This window comes from Dendrobates tinctorius, unplaced genomic scaffold (genome assembly GCF_039654945.1).
Source record: "Dendrobates tinctorius isolate UK_male_01 unplaced genomic scaffold, ASM3965494v1 ptg000158l, whole genome shotgun sequence".
NCBI classification, from domain to species: domain Eukaryota; kingdom Metazoa; phylum Chordata; class Amphibia; order Anura; family Dendrobatidae; genus Dendrobates; species Dendrobates tinctorius.
The window spans coordinates 24,004,735-24,027,842 of NW_027361825.1; the positions used below are offsets into that span (position 1 = coordinate 24,004,735).

General features: G+C 44.0%; 1 protein-coding gene across 4 annotated transcripts in view; it reads left to right on the top strand.

Annotated features, from left to right (window-relative positions):
• Positions 1 to 23,108, top strand: part of BICRA (BRD4 interacting chromatin remodeling complex associated protein) — a 101,828-nt gene that overhangs the window by 72,015 nt on the left and 6,705 nt on the right. For all 4 annotated transcript variants that reach the window (XM_073549123.1, XM_073549122.1, XM_073549125.1 and 1 more), the window contains 4 exons: positions 6,935 to 7,060; positions 7,470 to 7,531; positions 8,068 to 8,216; positions 8,335 to 8,429. In XM_073549123.1, coding sequence (XP_073405224.1) covers positions 6,935 to 7,060; positions 7,470 to 7,531; positions 8,068 to 8,216; positions 8,335 to 8,429 — 432 coding nt within the window. The remainder of the gene's footprint in view (positions 1 to 6,934; positions 7,061 to 7,469; positions 7,532 to 8,067; positions 8,217 to 8,334; positions 8,430 to 23,108) is intronic.

Below are 23,108 nucleotides of genomic sequence, written 5' to 3' on the forward strand. Positions count from 1 at the left end.
CATCAACCAGACATCCTCCACTCCATCCATCTGGACCATCGAGCGTTGCACGGCACTCATCGGTGAACAAAACAGTTTGGAAGTCAGTCTTCATGTATCGTTTGGCCCAATGGAGCCCTTTCTGCTTGTGTGCAGTGGATAGAGGTGGTCGACAGGATGGCTTACGCACAGCTGCAAACCTCTGAAGGACCCTGCATCTTGTTGTTCTGGGGACGTTCTTCAAAAACTTGTCTGCTGCTATGACAAGGCATTTTTGCAGCTGCTCTTTTAACCTGACGCAATTGCCTGTTGGAAAGAGTCCTCAATTTTTTCTTATCAGCACGCACACGTGTGTGCTGGGAATCAGCTACATACTTCTTGATTGTGCGATGATCACGATGAAGTGTCTTGGCAATGTTGATTGTAGTCATGCCTTGACCTAAATACGCCACAATTTGTTACTTCTCAGCGGCTGACACATCCTTTTTCTTTCCCATTTTGGCAAAAAATGTAGGCTGCTTAACCCCTTTCTGACATCCGACGTACTATCCCGTCCATGGGACCAGGGCCCCTATGCCCATGGACGGGATAGTACGTCTACCACGATCAGCGGCGCCCACGTGGTGAGCGCCGCTGATCGCGGCCGGGTGTCAGCTGATTATCACAGCTGACACCCGGCACAATGTGTCAGGGGCGGTCACGGACCGCCCCCGACACGTTAACCCCTTGCACACCGCGATCAAACACGATCGCGGTGTACCGGGGGTTAAAGGGAAGCATCGGCAGGGAGGGGGCTCCCTCCGTGCTTCCCTGAGCCCCCCACGGCAGCGCAATGTGCAGCGATGCTGCGGGGGGCTCCTTTCCTGCAGGCCCCCGAATCCAAGATGGCGACGGGGCCCTCGGGGGCCTGCAGGAAGCTGGCTTCCTCAGTGCCTGCAAAGCGCAGGCAAGAGGAAGTCTTCTTCAATGCCTGTCTTCTTCAATGCCTGTGACAGATTGCTGATCTGTCACAGTGATCTGTGATGTGACAGATCAGCGATCTGTCACAGGATGTGATGTCCCACCTGGGACTGTTTAATAAAGTTAAAAAAAAAATTAAAAAAAGTGTTAAAATAATTTAAAAAAATCGCCAAATAAATTAGAAAAAAAATATATATATTCCCCCAAATAAATCCATTTTTTGGAAATAAAAAACAAAACAAAACAATAAAAGTACACATATTAGGTATCGCCGCGTCCGTAACGACCCGCCCTATAAAACTGTCCCATTAGTTAACCCCTTTAGCGAACCCCTTAAAAAATAAAAAACGAAGCAAAAAATAATGATTTATTATCATACCGCCAAACAAAAAGTGTAATAACGCGCGATCAAAAAGACGCATATAAATATCCATGGTACCGCTGAAAACATCATCTAGTTCCGCAAAAAACGAGCCGCCACACAGCATCATCAGCGAAAAAATAAAAAAAGTTATAGCTCACAGAATAAAGCGATGCAAAAATAATTATTTTTTATATAAAATAGTTTTCATTGCATAAAACCGACAAAACATAAAAAAACGACCTAAATGAGGTATCGCTGTAACCGTACTGACACGAAGAATAAAACCACTTTATCAATTTTACCGCACGCGGAACGGTGTAAACGCACCCCCCCAAAAGAAATTCATGAAACGCTGGTTTTTGTTCATTCTGCGTCCCAAAAATCGGAATAAAAAGCGATCAAAAAATGTCACGTGCCCGAAAATGGTACCAATAAAAACGTCAACTCATCCCGCAAAAAATAAGACCTCACATGACTCGGTGGGTCAAAATACGGAAAAATTATAGCTCTCAATATGTGGTGATGCAAAAACTATTTTTACAATAAAAAGCGTCTTTTAGCGTGCGACAGCTGCCAAACATAAAAACCGCCATAAATAGTAAATCAAACCCCCCGTTATCACCCCCTTAGTTAGGGAAAAATAATAAAATAAAAAAAATGTATTTATTTCCATTTTTCCATTAGGGTTAGGGCTAGGGTTAGGGCTGAGATTAGGGTTAGGGGTGTGCTGGGGTTCGGGTTGGAGTTAGAATTGGGGGTTTCCACTGTTTGGGCACATCAGGGGCTCTCCAAATGCAACATTGCGTCTGATCTCAATTCCAGCCAATTCTGAGTTGAAAAAGTCAAATGGTGCTCCTTCCCTTCCAAGCTCTGCCATGCACCCAAACAGTGTTTTACCCCCACTTGTAGGGTATCAGCCTACTCAGGACAAATTGCAAAACAATTTTTGGGGTCCAATTTCTCCTGTTACCCTTAGGAAAAAGAAAAAATTGGGGGCAAAAATATCATTTTTGTGGAAAAAAATGATTTTTTTATTTTCACGTCCGAGCGTTATAAACTTCTGTGAAGCACTTGGGGGTTCAAAGTGCTCACCACACATCTAGATAAGTTCCTTAGGGGGTCTCGTTTCCAAAATGGGGTCATTTGTTGGGGGGTTTCCACTGTTTAGGTACATTAGGGGCTCTCCAAAGGCAACATGACACCCGCAGACCATTCCATCAATGTCTGCATTCCAAAACGTCACTACTTCCCTTCCGATCCCAGACGTGTGCCCATACAGTAGTTTTCTCCCACATATGGGGTATCAGCGTACTCAGGACAAATTGGACAACAACTTTTGGGGTCCAATTTCTCCTGTTACCCTTGGGAAAATAAAAAAATGGTGACTAAAAGATCATGTTTGTGGAAAAAATACGAATTTTTTATTTTCACGCCCGGGCGTTATAAACTTCTGTGAAGCACTGGGGGGTTCAAAGTGCTGTTACCCTTGGAAAAATAAGAATTGAGGGTGAAAAGATCATTTTTGTGGAAAAAATATGATTTTTTAATTGTACGGCTTTATGTTGTAAACTTCTGTGAAGCCCTTGGGGGATCAAAGTTCTCACCACACATCTAGATAAGTTCCTTAGGGGGTCTAGTTTCCAAAATGGTGTCATTTGTGGGGGGTTTCCACTGTTTTGGTACATCAGGGGTTTTCCAATCGCGACATGGTGTCCGATCTCAATTCCAGCCAAAAACGTCAAATGGCGCTGCTTCCCTTCCGAGCTCTGCCATGCTCCCAAATAGTGGTTTACCCCCACAGGTGGGGTATCAGCGTACTCAGGACAAATTGCACAATAACTTTTAGGGTCCTGTTACCCTTGGGAAAATAAAAATTGGGGTGAAAAGATCATTTTTGTGGAAAAAATATGATTTTTTTAATTGTACCTCTGTACGTTATAAACTTCTGTAAAGCCCTTGTGGGTTCAAAGTTCTCACCACATATCTAGATAAGTTCCTTGGGGGGTCTAGTTTCCAAAATGGGGTCACTTGTAGGGGGTTTCCACTGTTTAGGCACATCAGGGACTCTCCAAACGTGACATGGCGTCTGATCTGAATTCCAGCCAATTTTGCATTGAAATAGTCAAACGACGCTCCTTCCATTCTGAGCTCTGCCATGCGCCGAAACAGTCGTTCCCCCCCACAAATCAGGTATCAGCGTACTCAGGACAAATTGCACAATAACTTTTGCAGTCCAATTTCTCCTGTTACCCTTGGTAAAATAAAAAAAAATTGAACCTGAAGTATTTTTTTTGTGAAAAAAAAGTTAGATGTTCATTTTTTTTTTTAAATATTCAAAAAAATTCCTGTGACGCACCTAAAGGGTTAATAAACTTCTTGAATGTGGTTTTGAGCACCTTAAGGGGTGCAGTTTTTAGAATGGTGTCACTTTTGGGTATTTTCTATCATATAGACCCCTCAAAGTGGCTTCAAATGTGATGTGGTCTTAAAAATAAAATGGTGTTGTAAAAATGAGAACTCGCTGGTCAACTTTTAACCCTTATAACTTCCTAACAAAAAAAAATTTTGGTTCCAAAATTGTGCTGATGTAAAGGAAACATGTGGGAAATGTTAGTTATCAAGTTTTTTGTGTGCTGTATCTGTGATTTAAGGGCATAAAAATTCAAAGTTGGAAAATTGCGAAATTTTAAAATTTTTTGCCAAATTTCCGTTTTTTTCACAAATAAACGCAAGTTATATGAATGAAATTTTACCACTATCATGAAGTACAATATGTCACGAGAAAACAATGTCAGAATCACCGGGATCCATGGAAGCGTTCCAGAGTTATGACCTCATAAAGGTACAGTGGTCAGAATTGTAAAAATTGGCCCCGTCATAAACGTGCAAACCACCCTTGGGGGTGAAGGGGTTAATAATGTGGAACAGCCTTCTTAAGTAGTCTTGCCTTTATTTGGACACACCTGCCAAACTAATTTGCACAGGTATCTGCAATTGCTTTCAGTGATATAAAGAGCCCTGGCACACATCACCATCAATGAGTCTAAATGACAAAAAAATTCTAACCTTATCACTCCTAAACTCTTTTTGCATAATAATTTGGAACACTGTTTATACGGTGCAGGGGTGTGTATCCGCAGCATCCATATACAGTGCAGGGACATGTATCCGCAGCATCCATATACAGTGCAGGGACGTGTATCCGCAGCATCCATATACAGTGCAGGCAAGTGTATCCGCAGCATCTACATACAGTGCAGGGACGTGTATCCGCAGCATCCACATACAGTGCAGGGACGTGTATCCGCAGCATCTACATACAGTGCAGGGACATGTATCCGCAGCATCCATATACAGTGCAGGTAAGTGTATCCGCAGCATCTACATACAGTGCAGGGACGTGTATCCGCAGCATCCACATACAGTGCAGGGAAGTGTATCCGCAGCATCTACATACAGTGCAGGGACATGTATCCGCAGCATCCATATACAGTGCAGGGAAGTGTATCCGCAGCATCTACATACAGTGCAGGGAAGTGTATCCGCAGCATCCATATACAGTGCAGGGACATGTATCCGCAGCATCCATATACAGTGCAGGGACGTGTATCCGCAGCATCCATATACAGTGCAGGGAAGTGTATCCGCAGCATCTACATACAGTGCAGGGACGTGTATCCGCAGCATCCACATACAGTGCAGGGAAGTGTATCCGCAGCATCTACATACAGTGCAGGGACATGTATCCGCAGCATCCATATACAGTGCAGGGAAGTGTATCCGCAGCATCTACATACAGTGCAGGGAAGTGTATCCGCAGCATCCATATACAGTGCAGGGACATGTATCCGCAGCATCCATATACAGTGCAGGGACGTGTATCCGCAGCATCCATATACAGTGCAGGGAAGTGTATCCGCAGCACCTACATACAGTGCAGGGACGTGTATCCGCAGCATCCATATACAGTGCAGGGAAGTGTATCCGCAGCATCCATATACAGTGCAGGGACGTGTATCCGCAGCATCCATATACAGTGCAGGGAAGTGTATCCGCAGCATCCATATACAGTGCAGGGACATGTATCCGCAGCATCCATATACAGTGCAGGGGCATGTATCCGCAGCATCCATATACAGTGCAGGGAAGTGTATCCGCAGCATCTACATACAGTGCAGGGACGTGTATCCGCAGCATCCACATACAGTGCAGGCACGTGTATCCGCAGCATCCACATACAGTGCAGGGACGTGTATCCGCAGCATCCACATACAGTGCAGGGACGTGTATCCGCAGCATCCATATATAGTGCAGGGAAGTGTATCCGCAGCATCTACATACAGTGCAGGGAAGTGTATCCGCAGCATCCATATACAGTGCAGGGACGTGTATCCGCAGCATCCACATACAGTGTAGTGACGTGTATCCGCAGCATCCACATACAGTGCAGGGACGTGTATCCGCAGCATCCACATACAGTGCAGGGACATGTATCCGCAGCATCCATATACAGTGCAGGGAAGTGTATCCGCAGCATCCATATACAGTGCAGGGACATGTATCCGCAGCATCCATATACAGTGCAGGGGCATGTATCCGCAGCATCCATATACAGTGCAGGGAAGTGTATCCGCAGCATCTACATACAGTGCAGGGACGTGTATCCGCAGCATCCACATACAGTGCAGGCACGTGTATCCGCAGCATCCACATACAGTGCAGGGACGTGTATCCGCAGCATCCACATACAGTGCAGGGACGTGTATCCGCAGCATCCATATATAGTGCAGGGAAGTGTATCCGCAGCATCTACATACAGTGCAGGGAAGTGTATCCGCAGCATCCATATACAGTGCAGGGACGTGTATCCGCAGCATCCACATACAGTGTAGTGACGTGTATCCGCAGCATCCACATACAGTGCAGGGACGTGTATCCGCAGCATCCACATACAGTGCAGGGAAGTGTATCCGCAGCATCTACATACAGTGCAGGGACGTGTATCCGCAGCATCCACATACAGTGCAGGCACGTGTATCCGCAGCATCCACATACAGTGCAGGGACGTGTATCCGCAGCATCCACATACAGTGCAGGGACGTGTATCCGCAGCATCCATATACAGTGCAGGGAAGTGTATCCGCAGCATCTACATACAGGGCAGGGACGTGTATCCGCAGCATCCACATACAGTGCAGGGACGTGTATCCGCAGCATCCACATACAGTGTAGTGACGTGTATCCGCAGCATCCATATACAGTGCAGGGAAGTGTATCCGCAGCATCTACATACAGTGCAGGTAAGTGTATCCGCAGCATCCACATACAGTGCAGGGACGTGTATCCGCAGCATCCATATACGTGCAGGGACGTGTATCCGCAGCATCCATATACGGTGCAGGGACGTGTATCCGCAGCATCCATATACAGTGCAGGGACGTGTATCCGCAGCATCGATATGCGGTGCAGGGGTGTGTATCCGTGTACAGTGCACTGAAATGACCCCGTATTGCAGGATCTCATTGTGCAGTTTTCACCTTTGTGCTGGAGGTTGGAGGACATCACATGCTTCATCTAATTGGGAGGCTCTTCAAAATTTCTGTAACCATTAACTTCATTTTTTTCTTCAAGGGTAAAACTGGTGTGATCAGCTCTGTGCCAAGTATCAGTCTGGGCAAGGGCTCTCTGCAGATCCAAGTGGTTGGAAAGGGAATCCAGCAAATTGTGCCCTCTGCCCAGGTCCAGACCCAGGCCCAGGTAAATGCCACTGTGCGTGAAGAGAATCTCCGGCTTCTAATAGATGGAGACTCTGTGCTGAGCATTACTTAATGGTGATTGTACCTGTTTATTTCTATCCCAGAGCTCTGATTCCCCTGTATAGGAATAATGTATAACATAAGCCTGTGCTTACCTGCAGCATCCACTAGAGGGAGCGTACTGCACACAGTCTTATCCAATTCAGTGGACAGCTGTGTGCAGCTCGCTCTTTGGCTCCCTCTAGTGGATGCTAAACATAACCAGCGTGTTGCTTTTTCAGCCTGTGTCTTGCTGTGTGTCTTTCTCTTCTAGAAAGCATGTTAATGGGGGCACTATCAGTATTGGCATATATGGAAGATTTTTAGGAAAAAAAAATTCCTTTTTATTAATATACCCTTTACTTTTTTAGTTTGAGAATAAATTTGGAGCCCTGAAGAAACTTCAAACACTACAGCCAAGCAAGGAAGCCTGGTGAGTATGTATGTGTGTGTGTGTGTGTGTGTGTGTGTATAATTATAGGAACCTGTCAGAGTGAATGGACAAGATTAGAAGGTTTTGGTATCTTATCTAGGAGTTTAGTACCTTGGAGTGCATTTTCCATCCCCATATAATACACCGCCCTCTGAAAGGGCAATATAAATCGCCTGTCTGGTTCACAGAAATCTTGCAATACTCACACTGGCCACTAGGCTTAATACTAGACTCATACTTCCAGGAAGCTTGAGTCCAGTATTCAGCCTAGTGACCAGTGTGAGCATCGTAAGATTTAAAAAAAAATTTTTTTATCCCCTTTACAGTCAGACGACCGACCAGCCCAACATTTATTCTCTATGGGTTTGCCAAAAAAGCCAAGCGCAGCCCCATAGGGAATGATCAGAGTCGCGGTTGAGCATGTTCACCCCGCTTCATTTTGACTGGTAAAAGTTGTGTGGACACAGAGAGGAGAGATTTTCACTAGTGGGATGTCGGGGCCGAGCTGCTTGGTAATGGTCTCCTTTCTCTCCCAGCTTCCTGGAGCAGTTACACAAACACCAGGGCTCCGTCCTACACCCGGATTACAAGTCCTCATTTCACTCCTTTGAAGACGCCCTGCACAGACTTCTCCCGTACCACGTGTACCAGGGTCTGCTGCCCACTGAACACAATCTCAGGACGGGTGAGGATGTTATTAGCATTATCCACACATCGGATGATCCTTTTTGAATCAAGGACATATGTCGTATCCCTCTTACCACTCCTGATTTACACCATGTCGTCCTCTTCTTTTCCCGCAGTGGACGATGAGTTTGAAACGGTATCGACTCAGCTTCTGAAGCGCACACAGGCCATGCTGAACAAGTATCGCTTGCTCCTTTTGGAAGAGTCAAAGGTGCGACATCCTCTTCTTTTCTCTTACTGTTCATTTCTGGAAATTATATTCCAAGCTGTTGTCTGATCAGCTGATTTCCTCCTAGAGTTGTCATATTCGGCATGTGGCTCACTCCGTGGGATACGCCATATTTTTCTGACTATAAGATGCATAAGGAGCAGCCCAGGATTTGACAGCAGGAAAAACATGTTTTCCAATTCATTAAAACTTCCCTGGCCATGTAAAGTGGAGGGGTCATTATTAGTGATGAGCGAGTATTCTCGTTGCTCGGGTGATCTCAGAGTATTTTGAAGTGCTGGAAGATTTCATTTTTATTGCCGCAGCTGCATGATTTGCGGCTACTTGACAGCCTGAATACATGTGGGAATTCCCTAACAAACAGGCAACCGCCACATGTATTCAGCCTGTCCAGCAGCCACAAATCATGCAGCTACGGCAACAGAAACTAAATCTCCGAGCACGCCAAAATACTCGGAGGACACCCGAGCATGCTTGGGAAATCCAGAGCAACGAACATACTCGTTCGTCACTAATTTTAATGTATTGGGGTACAATAGGGAGGTAATAAATCTATTGTTAGTGTCTGCAGTTTTATACACATATACATACACACAGCTATGCTACATGTGCTTATATGGACACACACAGTTCTGCTACATCTGTATATATAGACTCCTCTGCTACATGGGCATATATAGACACACAGCTCTGCTACATGCGTACAGTGGGGGAAATAAGTATTTGATCCCTTGCTGATTTTGCAGGTTTGCCCACTGACAAAGACATGAACAGTCTATAATTTTATGGGTAGGTTATTTTTTACATTGAGAGAATATCAAAAATAAAATCTAGAAAATCACATTGTGTAAATTATATAAATTTATTGGCATTTTGCAGTGAGAAATAAGTATTTGATCCCCTACCATCCATTAAGAGTTCTGACTCCCAGGGCTGTGGAGTCAGTAAGCCAAACCTCTGACTCCCTCATACATAGCTCATGTTTAAGTGATATATTTACTGTAGTAAAATGGTAGCATCAGGCTTTTAATCATTATTATGATACAATAATCAAGCCATTTAGACAGAACACAAAATAAATTTATTGGAATACAACTTTGGATAAAAAAAACTTTTGCATATTTAAAATTTATTATACACTATGCAGTAAGTGGGAAAAAACCCCGTTTTCAACAAAAACTTACTGGATAGCATTTGTACAGTCTATGAATTTGTTCTGAGAAATAGTATCGCCTCCATCAGATCCTCCTTCAGTTATTTTAAGGCTAGAGAACAACCTCTGTACACTAACTTGGGTTGGTGGCAAAGCCGTAACCACATGGGCAACATCTCTAACAATTTCAGGGAATAAAGGAATTGCCTCATGCACAGTCAGTTTTGATAAACAATTGAACTCTTCTACTTCTTTTAGAGTAAGTGAAAAATGTTGCTGAAATATGGTCAATCTGTTTTCTGTGGGAGTGGAACCTTTTTCCCTGCGGCAACGCTTTGCCTGGTCCATGTCGTCCAAATACTTTTCGAAATCAAACGTCTCTTCTGATGAGGATGAAGGAACGGCAGCAGCAGCACTGGCAGGACATGAGTCTTCTTGCTCTTGGCCGTCCTGTAGCCCCTAACTGCTACCGCAGTCAGAGCTTCTTTTCCTTTAGTAAGCTGTTGATCATCCAGCAATATACGATGACTCGGGTCCACATAAACAGCTGCCAGAAGAATTTTATTTTCCAATAGCTGTGTCTCCTGTTGTGAGTTCATTTTCCCCTTCACCGTCGATGTCTGATGAACTCCCTCTTCTGGTGAAGGAAGGTAGTGAGGCTGATTATCAAACACCTGATCTGGTAGATGATGACTGGGTAACAGGAACTGCTGACTGGATATAAGGCAGCCGACGCCCTTCTGAGTCGCTGGTGATTTCTCTGCTGGATTCTTGGAGACCAGTCTGATTCCTGCTTCTCAAAGATAAGTTTTTGCTCTGCTATTGAACTTATTAGTTTTGTTTACCTTGTTTTTTTGGAGTTCAGCCATCCCCGGTCGGGGGTGTGCTGAGTTCCATTTTTGTCTCTTTGCTTTGTCTTCAGAATTTACCTGAGTGCTGATATAGTCTTTTTGAAGTCCTAGCGACTTCAGGGCCTGTTTTTCCTATCAGACGGTTGGGACATTTTTTGGTAGGGTTTTTTGCGAATTGCAGACAGCAGCTTTTCTATCTTGTCCTTTTTAGTTAGCTTGGGCCCCATCGTTTGCTCAACCTATCTTTCTATCTGTGTTAGTGTTTTCATCTTGCTTCACCGTCATTATATGTTGGGGGCTGCCTATTGCTTTGGGGTCTGCTCTGGGGCAGTTTAGATTTCCCCTTTCTTTCTTTAGGCTTATTTAGTTCTCCGGCTGTGATCGAGGGGTCTAGGGCATCGTAGGAACCCCCCACGGCTACTGTTAGTTGTTGTGGATAGGATCAGGGGTCTGCAATCCGATAGCTACCAACCTCTCCGGTTTTCTGGACTTAGCTTGTATTTTTGTTTTTTCCTCCTTCGGTGACTCATTCATAACAGAATCACCAGCCATACCGCAGATCCTAGGGTACTCAATAGCAGGAAAGAATTGTAAAAAAAAAAAAAAAAAAAAAAATGTTTGTCAGAATATTTTTTTTTTTTGTGTATATTTTTTCCTCTATGTCTCTGAGGCCGCAGGGGGAATTTTTTTTTCTTAATGGAGATGAAGCAATTGTCTGATCGTGTGGAGCAGCTCACTGCTGAAGTGCGGGGAATTTCCGCCTATCTTGCTCATTCACATGCTGCTGAACCAAAGATCCCTACTCCTGATGTGTTTTTTGGGGATTGGTCTAACTTTTTGAATTTTAAGAATAATTGTAAATTATTTTTTGTCTTGAAGCCTAACTCGTCAGGGAGCTCCGCGCAGCAGGTTAAAATTGTCATCTCTTTGCTGCGCGGCGATCCTCAGGATTGGGCGTTTTCTTTGAAACCTGATGATCCTATTCTTAATAATGTGAACGCATTTTTTCAAGCCTTGGGGTTGTTGTATGATGAACCTAATGCTATTGATCAGGCTGAAAAGGCCCTGTTGGCATTGAGCCAGGGTCAGGATTCTGCAGAATTGTACTGTCAAAAATTCCGAAAGTGGGCGGTCCTTACTACCTGGAATGATGGTGCCTTGGCAGCTCTGTTTCGGAAGGGTTTGTCAGAAACCGTAAAAGATACTATGGTGGGATTTCCTGTTCCCTCTGGTCTTGACGATTCTATGTCATTAGCCATTCAGGTTGATCGGCGTTTGCGTGAACGCAAAACCACACGAGAGGGGTTACCACCTGTTGAACAAATGTCTGAACCTATGCAATGTGATAGAGTTTTGTCTGGGGCGCAGCGTCAGGAGTTCAGAAGGCGTAATAAGCGGTGTTTCTTCTGTGGTGATGCCTCGCATATCATTTCTGTCTGCCCTAAACGAGAGAAACGTTTTGCACACACATTTGCTGTGGGTGGTGTTCAACCTAAGTTTCTTCTGGCAATTACTCTGATCTGCTCCCTGTCCACATTTTCCGCTAAGGCTTTTGTGGATTCGGGAGCAGCTCTGAACCTGATGGACTTGGATTTTGCTAAACGTTGTGGATTTCCTATGACACCTCTGCGGACGCCTATCCCTTTGAGGGGTACTGATGCTACTCCTTTGGAGAAGAATAAACCTCAGTTTTGGACCCAGGTGGTAATGTGGGTCGCCCCAGACCATCAAGAGAATTGCAGAATTTTGGTGTTGCATAATTTGCATGATACCGTTGTTCTGGGGTTTCCCTGGTTGCAAATCCATAATCCAGTTTTGGATTGGAAATTTGTGTCTCTAGTGAGTTGGGGTTGTCGGTGTGCCCTTAGTGATGCTCCTGTTTTCTCCACCTCTCCCCAGTCGCATGATGTTCCTGACTATTTGGCTGATTTTTATGATGTATTTAGTGAGAATGAGTCTGCGTCTTTGCCTCCTCATAGGAGTTATGACTGTGCAATTGAGCTGAGCCCTGGGTGTAAATTTCCCAAGGGTCGACTTTTCAATTTATCTGTATCCGAGCACGAGGCTATGCGATCCTATATTAAGGAGTCGTTGGAGAAGGGTCATATTAGACCATCCTCTTCACCCTTAGGTGCTGTTTTTTTTTTCGTGGCTAAGAAAGATGGGTCATTAAGGCCTTGTATTGACTATCGTTCCCTCAACAAAATTACTGTTAAATATCAGTATCCGTTACCCCTGATTTCTGATCTATTCTCCAGAGTTAAAGGTGCTTGCTGGTTTACAAAGCTTGACCTCAGGGGGGCGTATAATCTTATTCGCATTAAGCATGGGGATGAATGGAAGACGGCGTTTAATACTCCGGAGGGACATTTTGAGTACCTGGTGATGCCTTTTGGGCTCACGAATGCCCCTTCTGTCTTCCAGTGCTTCATGAATGATATTTTCCGAGACTTGGTGGATAAATTTTTGATCATCTATCTGGATGATATTTTGATCTTTTCCAAGGATTGGGACTCTCATGTGGAACATGTTCGGACTGTGTTCCGGATTTTGAGGGAGAATTCCCTGTATGTCAAGGGATCGAAATGCCTTTTTGGTGTACAGAGCATTTCATTTTTGGGATTTATTTTGTCTCCGTCAACTATTGAAATGGACCCGGTCAAGGTACAGGCCATTTATGATTGGTTTCAGCCCACTTCTTTGAAGGCCCTACAGAAGTTTTTGGGTTTTGCTAATTTTTATCATAAATTTATAGCTAATTTTTCTGGTATTGCCAAACCATTGACTGATTTGACTAAGAAGGGTGCTGATGTGCTGAATTGGTCTCCGGAGGCTGTTTCTTCCTTTCAGGAGCTGAAGCGAAGGTTCACTTCTGCTCCGGTTTTGCGGCAACCTGATGTCTCACTTCCGTTTCAGGTAGATGTGGACGCTTCTGAGATTGGTGCAGGAGCTGTTTTGTCCCAAAAGGATCCTGTAACATCTAAAATGAATCCCTGTGCTTTCTTTTCCCGAAAGTTCTCCCCATCCGAATGTAACTATGATGTGGGGAATCGGGAACTGTTAGCCATGAAATGGGCATTTGAGGAGTGGAGACATTGGTTGGAGGGAGCTAAACATCAAGTCGTGGTCCTTACTGACCACAAGAATTTGATTTACCTTGAGTCGGCCAAACGCTTGAATCCTAGACAGGTTAGGTGGGCCTTGTTTTTCACACGTTTTGATTTTGTGGTCTCTTTTCTTCCGGGTACTAAGAATGTCAAGGCAGACGCCCTCTCTATGAGTTGCTTTGCTGATTCTCCTGTTGTGACCAAGCCTGCTACCATCTTAGGTGAGGGGGTAGTTCTTTCTGCCATCTCGCCCAATTTGAGACGTGCTCTGGAAGAGTTTCAGGAGGACAAACCTGAGCATTGTCCCATTGGAAAATTGTATGATCCTGACCAGTGGAGGAAGAGAGTGATGTCTGAAGTTCATTGCTCTGCATTGGCTGGTCATCCAGGTATTTTTGGTACTAGAGATTTGGTGAGTCGGTCTTTTTGGTGGCCTGCCTTGTCTCGTGATGTCAGGAATTTTGTGCAGTCCCGTGGGACTTGCTCTCGATCTAAACCTTTTTCTCGCTCTAGTGGGTTGTTGATGCCTTTGCCGGTGCCCAGGAGGCCATAGACCCATATTTCAATGGATTTTATCTCTGATATGCCTGTCTCTCAGAGTATGACTGTTATTTGGGTGATTTGTGATAGATTCTCTGAGATGGTCCATCTGGTCACTCCTTAAGTTGCTATCTTCCTCAGAGTTGATGCCCTTGTTTTTGCAACAGGTGGTTCGCTTGCACGGGATTCCTGAGAACATTGTATCTGACAGAGGAGTTCAGTTTGTGTCTAGATTTTGGAGGACTTTCTGTTCACAGCTGGGAATTCAGTTGTCCTTCTCCTCTGTGTTTCACCCTCAGACCAATGGGCAGACGGAGAGAACGAACAAGACTTTGGAGTCGTATTTGAGATGTTTTATTTCTGCTGATCAGGATGATTGGGTTTCATTTTTGCCCTTGGCCGAATTTGCTTTAAATAATAGAGCTAGTTCTGCCACTTTGATGTCACCTTTTTTTTGTAACTTTGGGTTTCATCCTCGATTCTCTTCAGGGCAGGTGGAGCCTTCTGCCTGCCCAGGTGTTGACACTGTGGTGGAGAGAATGCACCAGATCTGGGACCAAGTGGTGGATAAGTTGTCTATCTCCCAGGAAAAGGCCCAGCGGTTTTCCAACCGGCATAGGACCATTGGTCCCCAGTTTAAGGTGGGTGATATGGTTTGGTTGTCATCAAAGAATATCGCTATGAAGGTGGCTTCTCCAAAGTTTAAACCTAGATTTATTGGACCTTACAATATTTTGGAGATTCTTAATCCAGTCTCTTTTCGATTGGCTCTTCCTGTTACATTTAAGATCCATAACGTGTTTCATAAGTCTCTGTTAAAGAGGTTTGTTGAGCCAGTAGTTCCTGTGGTGGCACCTCCTGACCCGGTATTGGTTGAAGGTAATGTGGAATATGAGGTTGAGAAGATACTGGATTCTCGCCTGGCTAGACGGAGACTCCAGTATTTGGTTAAATGGAAGGGTTATGGCCAGGAGGATAATTGTTGGGTCCCTGCATCCGATATTCATGCCGAAAGATTGGTTCGTGCCTTTCATAGGGCCCATCCTGATCGCCCTGGTGGCGTGGATGAGGGTTCGGTGACCCCTCCTCAAGGGGGAGGTGCTGTTGTGAGTTCATTTTCCCCTTCACCGTCGATGTCTGATGAACTCCCTCTTCTGGTGAAGGAAGGTAGTGAGGCTGATTATCAAACACCTGATCTGGTAGATGATGACTGGGTAACAGGAACTGCTGACTGGATATAAGGCAGCCGACGCCCTTCTGAGTCGCTGGTGATTTCTCTGCTGGATTCTTGGAGACCAGTCTGATCCCTGCTTCTCAAAGATAAGTTTTTGCTCTGATATTGAACTTATTAGTTTTGTTTACCTTGTTTTTTTGGAGTTCAGCCATCCCCGGTCGGGGGTGTGCCGAGTTCCATTTTTGTCTCTTTGCTCTGTCTTCAGAATTTACCTGAGTGCTGATATAGTCTTTTTGAAGTCCTAGCGACTTCAGGGCCTGTTTTTCCTATCAGACGGTTGGGACATTTTTTGGTAGGGTTTTTTGCGGATTGCAGACAGCAGCTTTTCTATCCTGTCCTTTTTAGTTAGCTTGGGCCCCATCGTTTGCTCAACCTATCTTTCTATCTGTGTTAGTGTTTTCATCTTGCTTGTTTAGATTTCCCCTTTCTTTCTTTAGGCTTATTTAGTTCTCCGGCTGTGATCGAGGGGTCTAGGGCATCGTAGGAACCCCCCACGGCTACTGTTAGTTGTTGCGGATAGGATCAGGGGTCTGCAATCCGATAGCTACCAACCTCTCCGGTTTTCTGGACTTAGCTTGTATTTTTGTTTTTTCCTCCTTCGGTGACTCATTCATAACAGTCTCCCTCCGTTTCATTGAAGGAGAAATGCCATCTGCGATTAAACCTCCTCTTTGGGACAGGCAAAACAACAAGTTCATCCACTCCTTTATTAAAATGCCAGGAGTTAAATCCTCAGCTTGTAACTTTTTAGTCACTGTAAATGTGTGATGAAGCAATTCCTTCAATTCAGCCACCTGTGTTCATTGACCTTCATGCAGTGTTAACTGAGGGTTCGCCATATCTACAAGGAAGGGTTTCAGCTCAAGCCATCGCTCAATCATTAATAGGTGCTGCCCCACCGAGTGGCTTGATCCACAATTGCCCCTTTTCCAGTATGTCTTTTCAATATGTAATCAATTTTAAGGGTTCTGGCAGCAATAGCCAATTTCCTCACTTTTCCAATCAGATTTCCAGCATGTCCCTCTTGCAGACTATCTCTTATTGCCAGCTGCAGCGTGTGCACCACACAGCGCATGTGATGAATAGGAAAGAGGTGTGAAGCAGCTTCAACAAGATCATCTAATTGTAAAGAATCATTTTGCTGTTCTTCTGTAGTCATATCTGTTTGTTCCTCCGTTATGAGAACAGGACTGTGGCCTTCCATCGCCAACATACTGAATCCTAAATGTTCTTCTAGCCGCTGTTCACCTTCATTACTCTCATTCATCAGTGTAATTGTACTTCTGTTTGAAGCATTATCAGTTACAGTAGCAAGAACCTGTTCTTTTGTGAGTGCAAAATCTTGCAGGACTTTTTCCACTAAGGCCTGGAGAAACTGGCTGCTGTGATGAGCTTTAGGCTGGAGTCACACTAACCTGCGTAAAATACGGTCAGTATTTTACATGCGTAATACGGATGACAGACCCCTAAACAGTGCTCCGTATGTCATCCGTAATCAAGGTGTGGTCGCGTATTTTGCGCATGTCAGCATCCGTATGTAATCCGTATGGCATCCGTATGGTGAGATTTTCTCGCAGGCTTGCAAAATGGACATATAATGGAGCCCTATGACAGTTTTAATAAAGAAATGAAAGAATAGATATAGACACATAGAATGCATATATATATTAAAACAGTCAGTGTGAGTTTACTGTATCGTGCACTGAATTGCCGGCTTTGCTAAAAGACACCGGGTGCGTATTTCTCGCAAGTCACATGTGTGGTCCGTGTGTAATCCGTATTTTTTGCGCACCCATAGACTTGCATTGGCGTATTACGGCCGTAGTATGCTGACAATCGCAGCATGCTGCGAGTGGCACGGAGCGTAGGATACTGAGGAGAAATATACGCCTGGTGCGAGGGACCCCATAGAGAATCATTGGTCCGTGTCTAATGCGTGCTTTTTGCGCCTCTCACGCACCCGTATTCCTCGCCAGTGTGACTCCGGCCTTAGTGTCTTTTACTGCCAGCGTGTTGGTAACAATTTTTGTTGTCACAAGCATATCGAACATTGATGGCAAAATAGTTCACTCTGTGATGTGTGCAGGCATCCATTTTAAGAAACATGGAGCGTCTTTTGAGAGTCTTTTTAAGATCTTCCTTTTGTTTAAGGGCTTCTTCAGTCACTAATTTTCTAATACTTTCTCTTTCCAGAGAAACACCAAGTTTGCGGGCCATTTCTCCATTAAGAGCTGTAAAAGCTGGTCGTGCAAATAATGATGATGGTACACCGTCCTTCACAACAAAAGCTGTACGAGCTGTCTTTTAAACACATCTGCTGTCATTGTTACAGTAACTTTGTCACTTTCAAAATATCTTGTAACTGATGTCTGAGGTGCTCTGTCCTCCTCCTTTGCCTGGCGGGAAGTGCTGGGCTCTGGTTTCTTGTTGCTGCTGTAATCTTTTTCAATCACAGCTTTGTAAACTTCTGGGTGGCAGCTTTGTATGTCTTTTTAGTTTGGAAGCTCTTGAAGGAGCATTTTTATCACTGCCTGAGTGTGCAATGATTTTGGCATCACAGCATTTGTTTTCATCTGTGTCACTTATACACTGATACACAAAATGTTTTTTTTTTATCTTGAGTCACTGTGAAATGCTCAAATGCAGCTGACCTAATAAGATGCTTCTTAGACATTTTGTAATTATGTAAATTCGCTCTAAAAATATTGTTCTGTAAAAAAAAGGTATATTGAAATTCTTGCAAGAACAGGGAATCATGCACTGTATAATTTAGGATAGAAATAAAACAATCTTTGTAAAAATCAATAGGACAGATGATAAGTATAAAATTTTGTAAAATATGTTAGATAGCTTTACTCTGAACTTTCAGTGTCAGGCTTAAGGGCCCTTTTACATTTAGCGATGCACCAGTGATCCGACCGGCGATCCGACCCGGTCAGGATCGCTGGTGCATCGCTAAATGATCGCTAGTGAGCTTTCACACAGAAAGATCTCACAGCGATGCAGCAGCGACGCAGCGCACGATACTCACCTTTCACACACAGCGATCCTGACGTCCTCCCGCCCGTGTCCAGCGTCGCTCGTCTCACACAGCAGGAAGCAGACGACGAGAAATGGAGCCGGACATTCTCGCCCGATCAGCGATGGACAGCGGGGGAGCCGGTCGGAGGTAAGTATCACACATAGCGATATCGCTAGCGATATCGCTATAACGTCACAAAATCAGTGACGTTTTAGCGATATTGCTAGCGATATCGCTATGTGTAAAACCCCCTTATCTCAAGGTAGAGCTCACTAAATGCTTCACATCATATTTCTTCACAGTCTATGAAGAGGGGAGGAGGGAGGGAGCATGTTTGTGCTGAATCATATTCCAGAACACACACGCACACAAATATACAGTATATGTCCTCATTGATCCTGTTACTGTAGTTCCGAATTTGAGATGTTAGAAAACAGATTTTCCCCTTATATTCCATGTATCGTGTATATAAGTCATCAGAGCAGCTAATTTCTCCAAACAGGAGCTAAGAGGAAAAACAAACTAAAACATCAAGCATACAGAGACAACATATACTGGACTATTGATTTATGCACAGTTTATTGAAAGTTTAGATATGCTTTAAGAAGTACTTACTTTAATCCTGCTTTCCTGTTCAGTCCAGAAGCATTCCTTCCCTGTTTGTTTGTTATTTTCACCCCTTATCTTTTTACCCCTTATCTGTAGAGGAGGAGCTTCACTACTTTTCATGAACATAAACTGCAGCACAGATTAATCTCAACTAAAAGTCTAGACCTTAGATCAGGAATAGGACAGACATTTATATGATATTTCATAACTTTCCCAAATACTTATGAAAAAAATATTCCTCACAAACTGCATTGAGCTACTGTACCCAATGTAATATATATTTTAGGAGTCTGAGTCGGTCCATTTTATACCAACTTCGACTTCACCAAAATGGCTCCCACTCCACGACTCCAACTCCACAGCCCTGCTGGCTCCTACAGTCCAGTTAGACGCTACTAATAAACTCATTACCTGCATTAAAGACTGCTGTCTTACATAGTCACCTTTTATAAAAGACTTCTGACCACAGACTCAATTAATCAGTCAGACTCTAACCTCTACAACATGGGCAAGACCAAAGAGCTTTATAATGATGTAAGGGACAAGATTATAGACCTGTACAAAGCTGGAATGGGCTACAAAACCATAAGTAAGACGCTGGGTAAGAAGGAGACAACTGTTGGTACAATAGTAAGAAAATGGAAGAAATGCAAAATGACTGTCAATTGACATCAATCTGGGGCACAATGCAAAATCTCCCCTCGTGGGGTATCCTTGATCATGAGGAAGGTGAGAGATCAGCCTAAAACTACATGGGAGGAACTTTTTAATGATCTCAAGGCTGTTGGGACCATAGTCACCTAGAAAACCATTGGTAACACATTTACGCCATAAAGGTTTAAAATCCTGCAGTGCCCTCAAGGTCCCCCTGCTCAAGAAGGCACATGTGCTGGTCCATCTGAGGTTGGCCAATGAACACCTGGATGATTCTGTGAGCGATTGGGAGAAGGTGCTGAGGTCAGATGAGACAAAAACTGAGGTCTTTGGCATTAACTCAATTCACCGTGTTTGGAGGGAGAGAAATGCTGCATATCACCCAAAGAACACTGACCCCACTGTCAAGCATGGAGGTGGAAACATTATGTTTTGGGGGTGTTTCTCTGCTAAGGGCACAGGACTCACCACATCAATGGGAGAATGAATGGAGCCATGTACTGTAAAATCCTGAGTGACAACCTCCTTCCCTCCGCCAGGACATTAAAAATGAGTCATGGCTGGGTCTTCCAGCAAAACAATGACCCAAAACATACAGCCGAGGCAACAAAGGAGTGGCTCAAAAAGAAGCACATTAAGGTCATGGAGTGGCCTAGCCAGTCTCCAGACCTTAATCCCATAGAAAACTTATGGATGGAGTTGAAGCTCCGAGTTGCCAAGCGACAGCCTCAAAATTTTAATGATTTTGAGATGATCTGTAAAGAGGAGTGGACCAAAATTCCTCCTGACATGTGCGCAAACCTCATCATCAAGTACAAAAACGTCTGACTGCTGCGCTTGCCAATAAGGGTTTTGCCACCAAGCATTAAGTCTTGTTTGCCAGAGGGATTAAATACTTATTTCTCACTGCAAAATGCAAATAAATTTATATGTTTTATACAATGTGATTTTCTGAATTTTATTTTTGATATTCTATGTCTCGATGTTGAAATTAACCTACACTTAAAATTATAGACTGTTCATATGTTTGTTAGTGGGCAAACGTACAAGATCAGCAAGGGATCAAATACTTATTTCCTACACTGTATATAGACATACACACAGCTCTGCTACATGTGCGTATATAGTACATGCGCATATATAGACACACAGCTCTGCTACATGTGCGTATATAGACACACAGCTCTGCTACATGCACATATAGACACACACCACTCTGCTACATAGATATATATAGACACAGAGCTCTGCTACATGCACATATAGGCACACACAGCTGTACTGCATGCACATAGACATACAGAGCTCTGTTACATGCACACTACATGCACATATAGACATACAGAGCTCTGCTACATGCACACATAGACAGCTTTGCTACATGAACACTGCAGACTACATGCACATTGACATACAGAGCTCTGCTACATGCACGTATAGACATACAGAGCTCTGATACATGCACACATAGACAGAGCTTTGCTACATGAACACTATATACAGACTACATGCACATAGATATACAGAGCTCTGCTACATGCACAGACATACAGAGCTCTGCTACATGCACAGACATACAGAGCTCTGCTACATGCACAGACATACAGAGCTCTGCTACATGCACAGACATACAGAGCTCTGCTACATACAGAGCTCTGCTACATGCACAGACATACAGAGCTCTGCTACATGCACAGACATACAGAGCTCTGCTACATGCACAGACATACAGAGCTCTGCTACATGCACAGACATACAGAGCTCTGCTACATGCACAGACATACAGAGCTCTGCTACATGCATGTATAGACATACAGAGCTCTGCTACATGCATGTATAGACATACAGAGCTCTGCTACATGCACGTATAGACATACAGAGCGCTGATACATGCACTCATAGACAGCTTTGCTACATGAACACTATATGCAGATGCACATAGACATAGAGCTCTACTACATGCATATAGAGACATACAGAGCTCTGATATATGCACACAGACAGAGCTTTGCTACATGAACACTATATACAGATGCACATAGACATATAGAGCTCTACTACATGCTTACAGAGACATACAGAGCTCTGATATATGCACACAGACAGAGCTTTGCTACATGAACACTATATGCAGATGCACATAGACATATAGAGCTCTACTACATGCATACAGAGCTCTGATATATGCACACACAGAGCTTTGCTACATGAACACTAAATACAGACTACATGCACATAGACATACAGAGCTCTGCTACACGCACGTATAGACATACAGAGCTCTGATCTCTGCTACATGCACGTATAGACATACAGAGCGCTGATACATGAACTCATAGACAGAGCTTTGCTAAATGAACACTATATGCAGATGCACATAGACATAGAGCTCTGATACATGCATATAGAGACATACAGAGCTCTGCTACATGCATGTATAGACATACAGAGCTCTGATATATGCACACAGACAGTGCTTTGCTACATGAACACTATATACAGACTACATGCACATAGACATACAGAGCTCTGCTACATGCACGTATAGACATATAGAGCTCTGATAGATTCACACAGACATACAGAGCTCTGCTACATGCACACTATATACAGATGCACATAGACATACAGAGCTCTGCTACATGCACGTATAGACATACAGAGCTCTGCTACATGCACACTATATACAGATGCACATAGACATACAGAGCTCTGCTACATGCACGAATAGACATACAGAGCTCTGCTACATGCATGTAGAGACATAGAGCTCTGCTACATGCATGTATAGACATACAGAGCTCTGCTACATGCATATATAGACATACAGAGCTCTGCTACATGCATGTATAGACATACAGAGCTCTGCTACATGCATGTATAGACATACAGAGCTCTGATATATGCACACAGACAGAGCTTTGCTACATGAACACTATATACAGACTACATGCACATAGACATACAGAGCTCTGCTACATGCACGTATAGACATACAGAGCTCTGCTACATGCACACTATATACAGATGCACATAGACATACAGAGCTCTGCTACATGCACGAATAGACATACAGAGCTCTGCTACATGCATGTAGAGACATACAGAGCTCTGCTACATGCATGTAGAGACATACAGAGCTCTGCTACATGCATGTAGAGACATACAGAGCTCTGCTACATGCATGTAGAGACATACAGAGCTCTGCTACATGCATGTAGAGACATACAGAGCTCTGCTACATGCATGTATAGACATACAGAGCTCTGCTACATGCATATATAGACATACAGAGCTCTGCTACATGCATGTATAGACATACAGAGCTCTGCTACATGCATGTATAGACATACAGAGCTCTGCTACATGCACGTATAGACATACAGAGCGCTGCTACATGCACGTATAGACATACAGAGCGCTGATACATGCACTCATAGACAGCTTTGCTACATGAACACTATATGCAGATGCACATAGACATAGAGCTC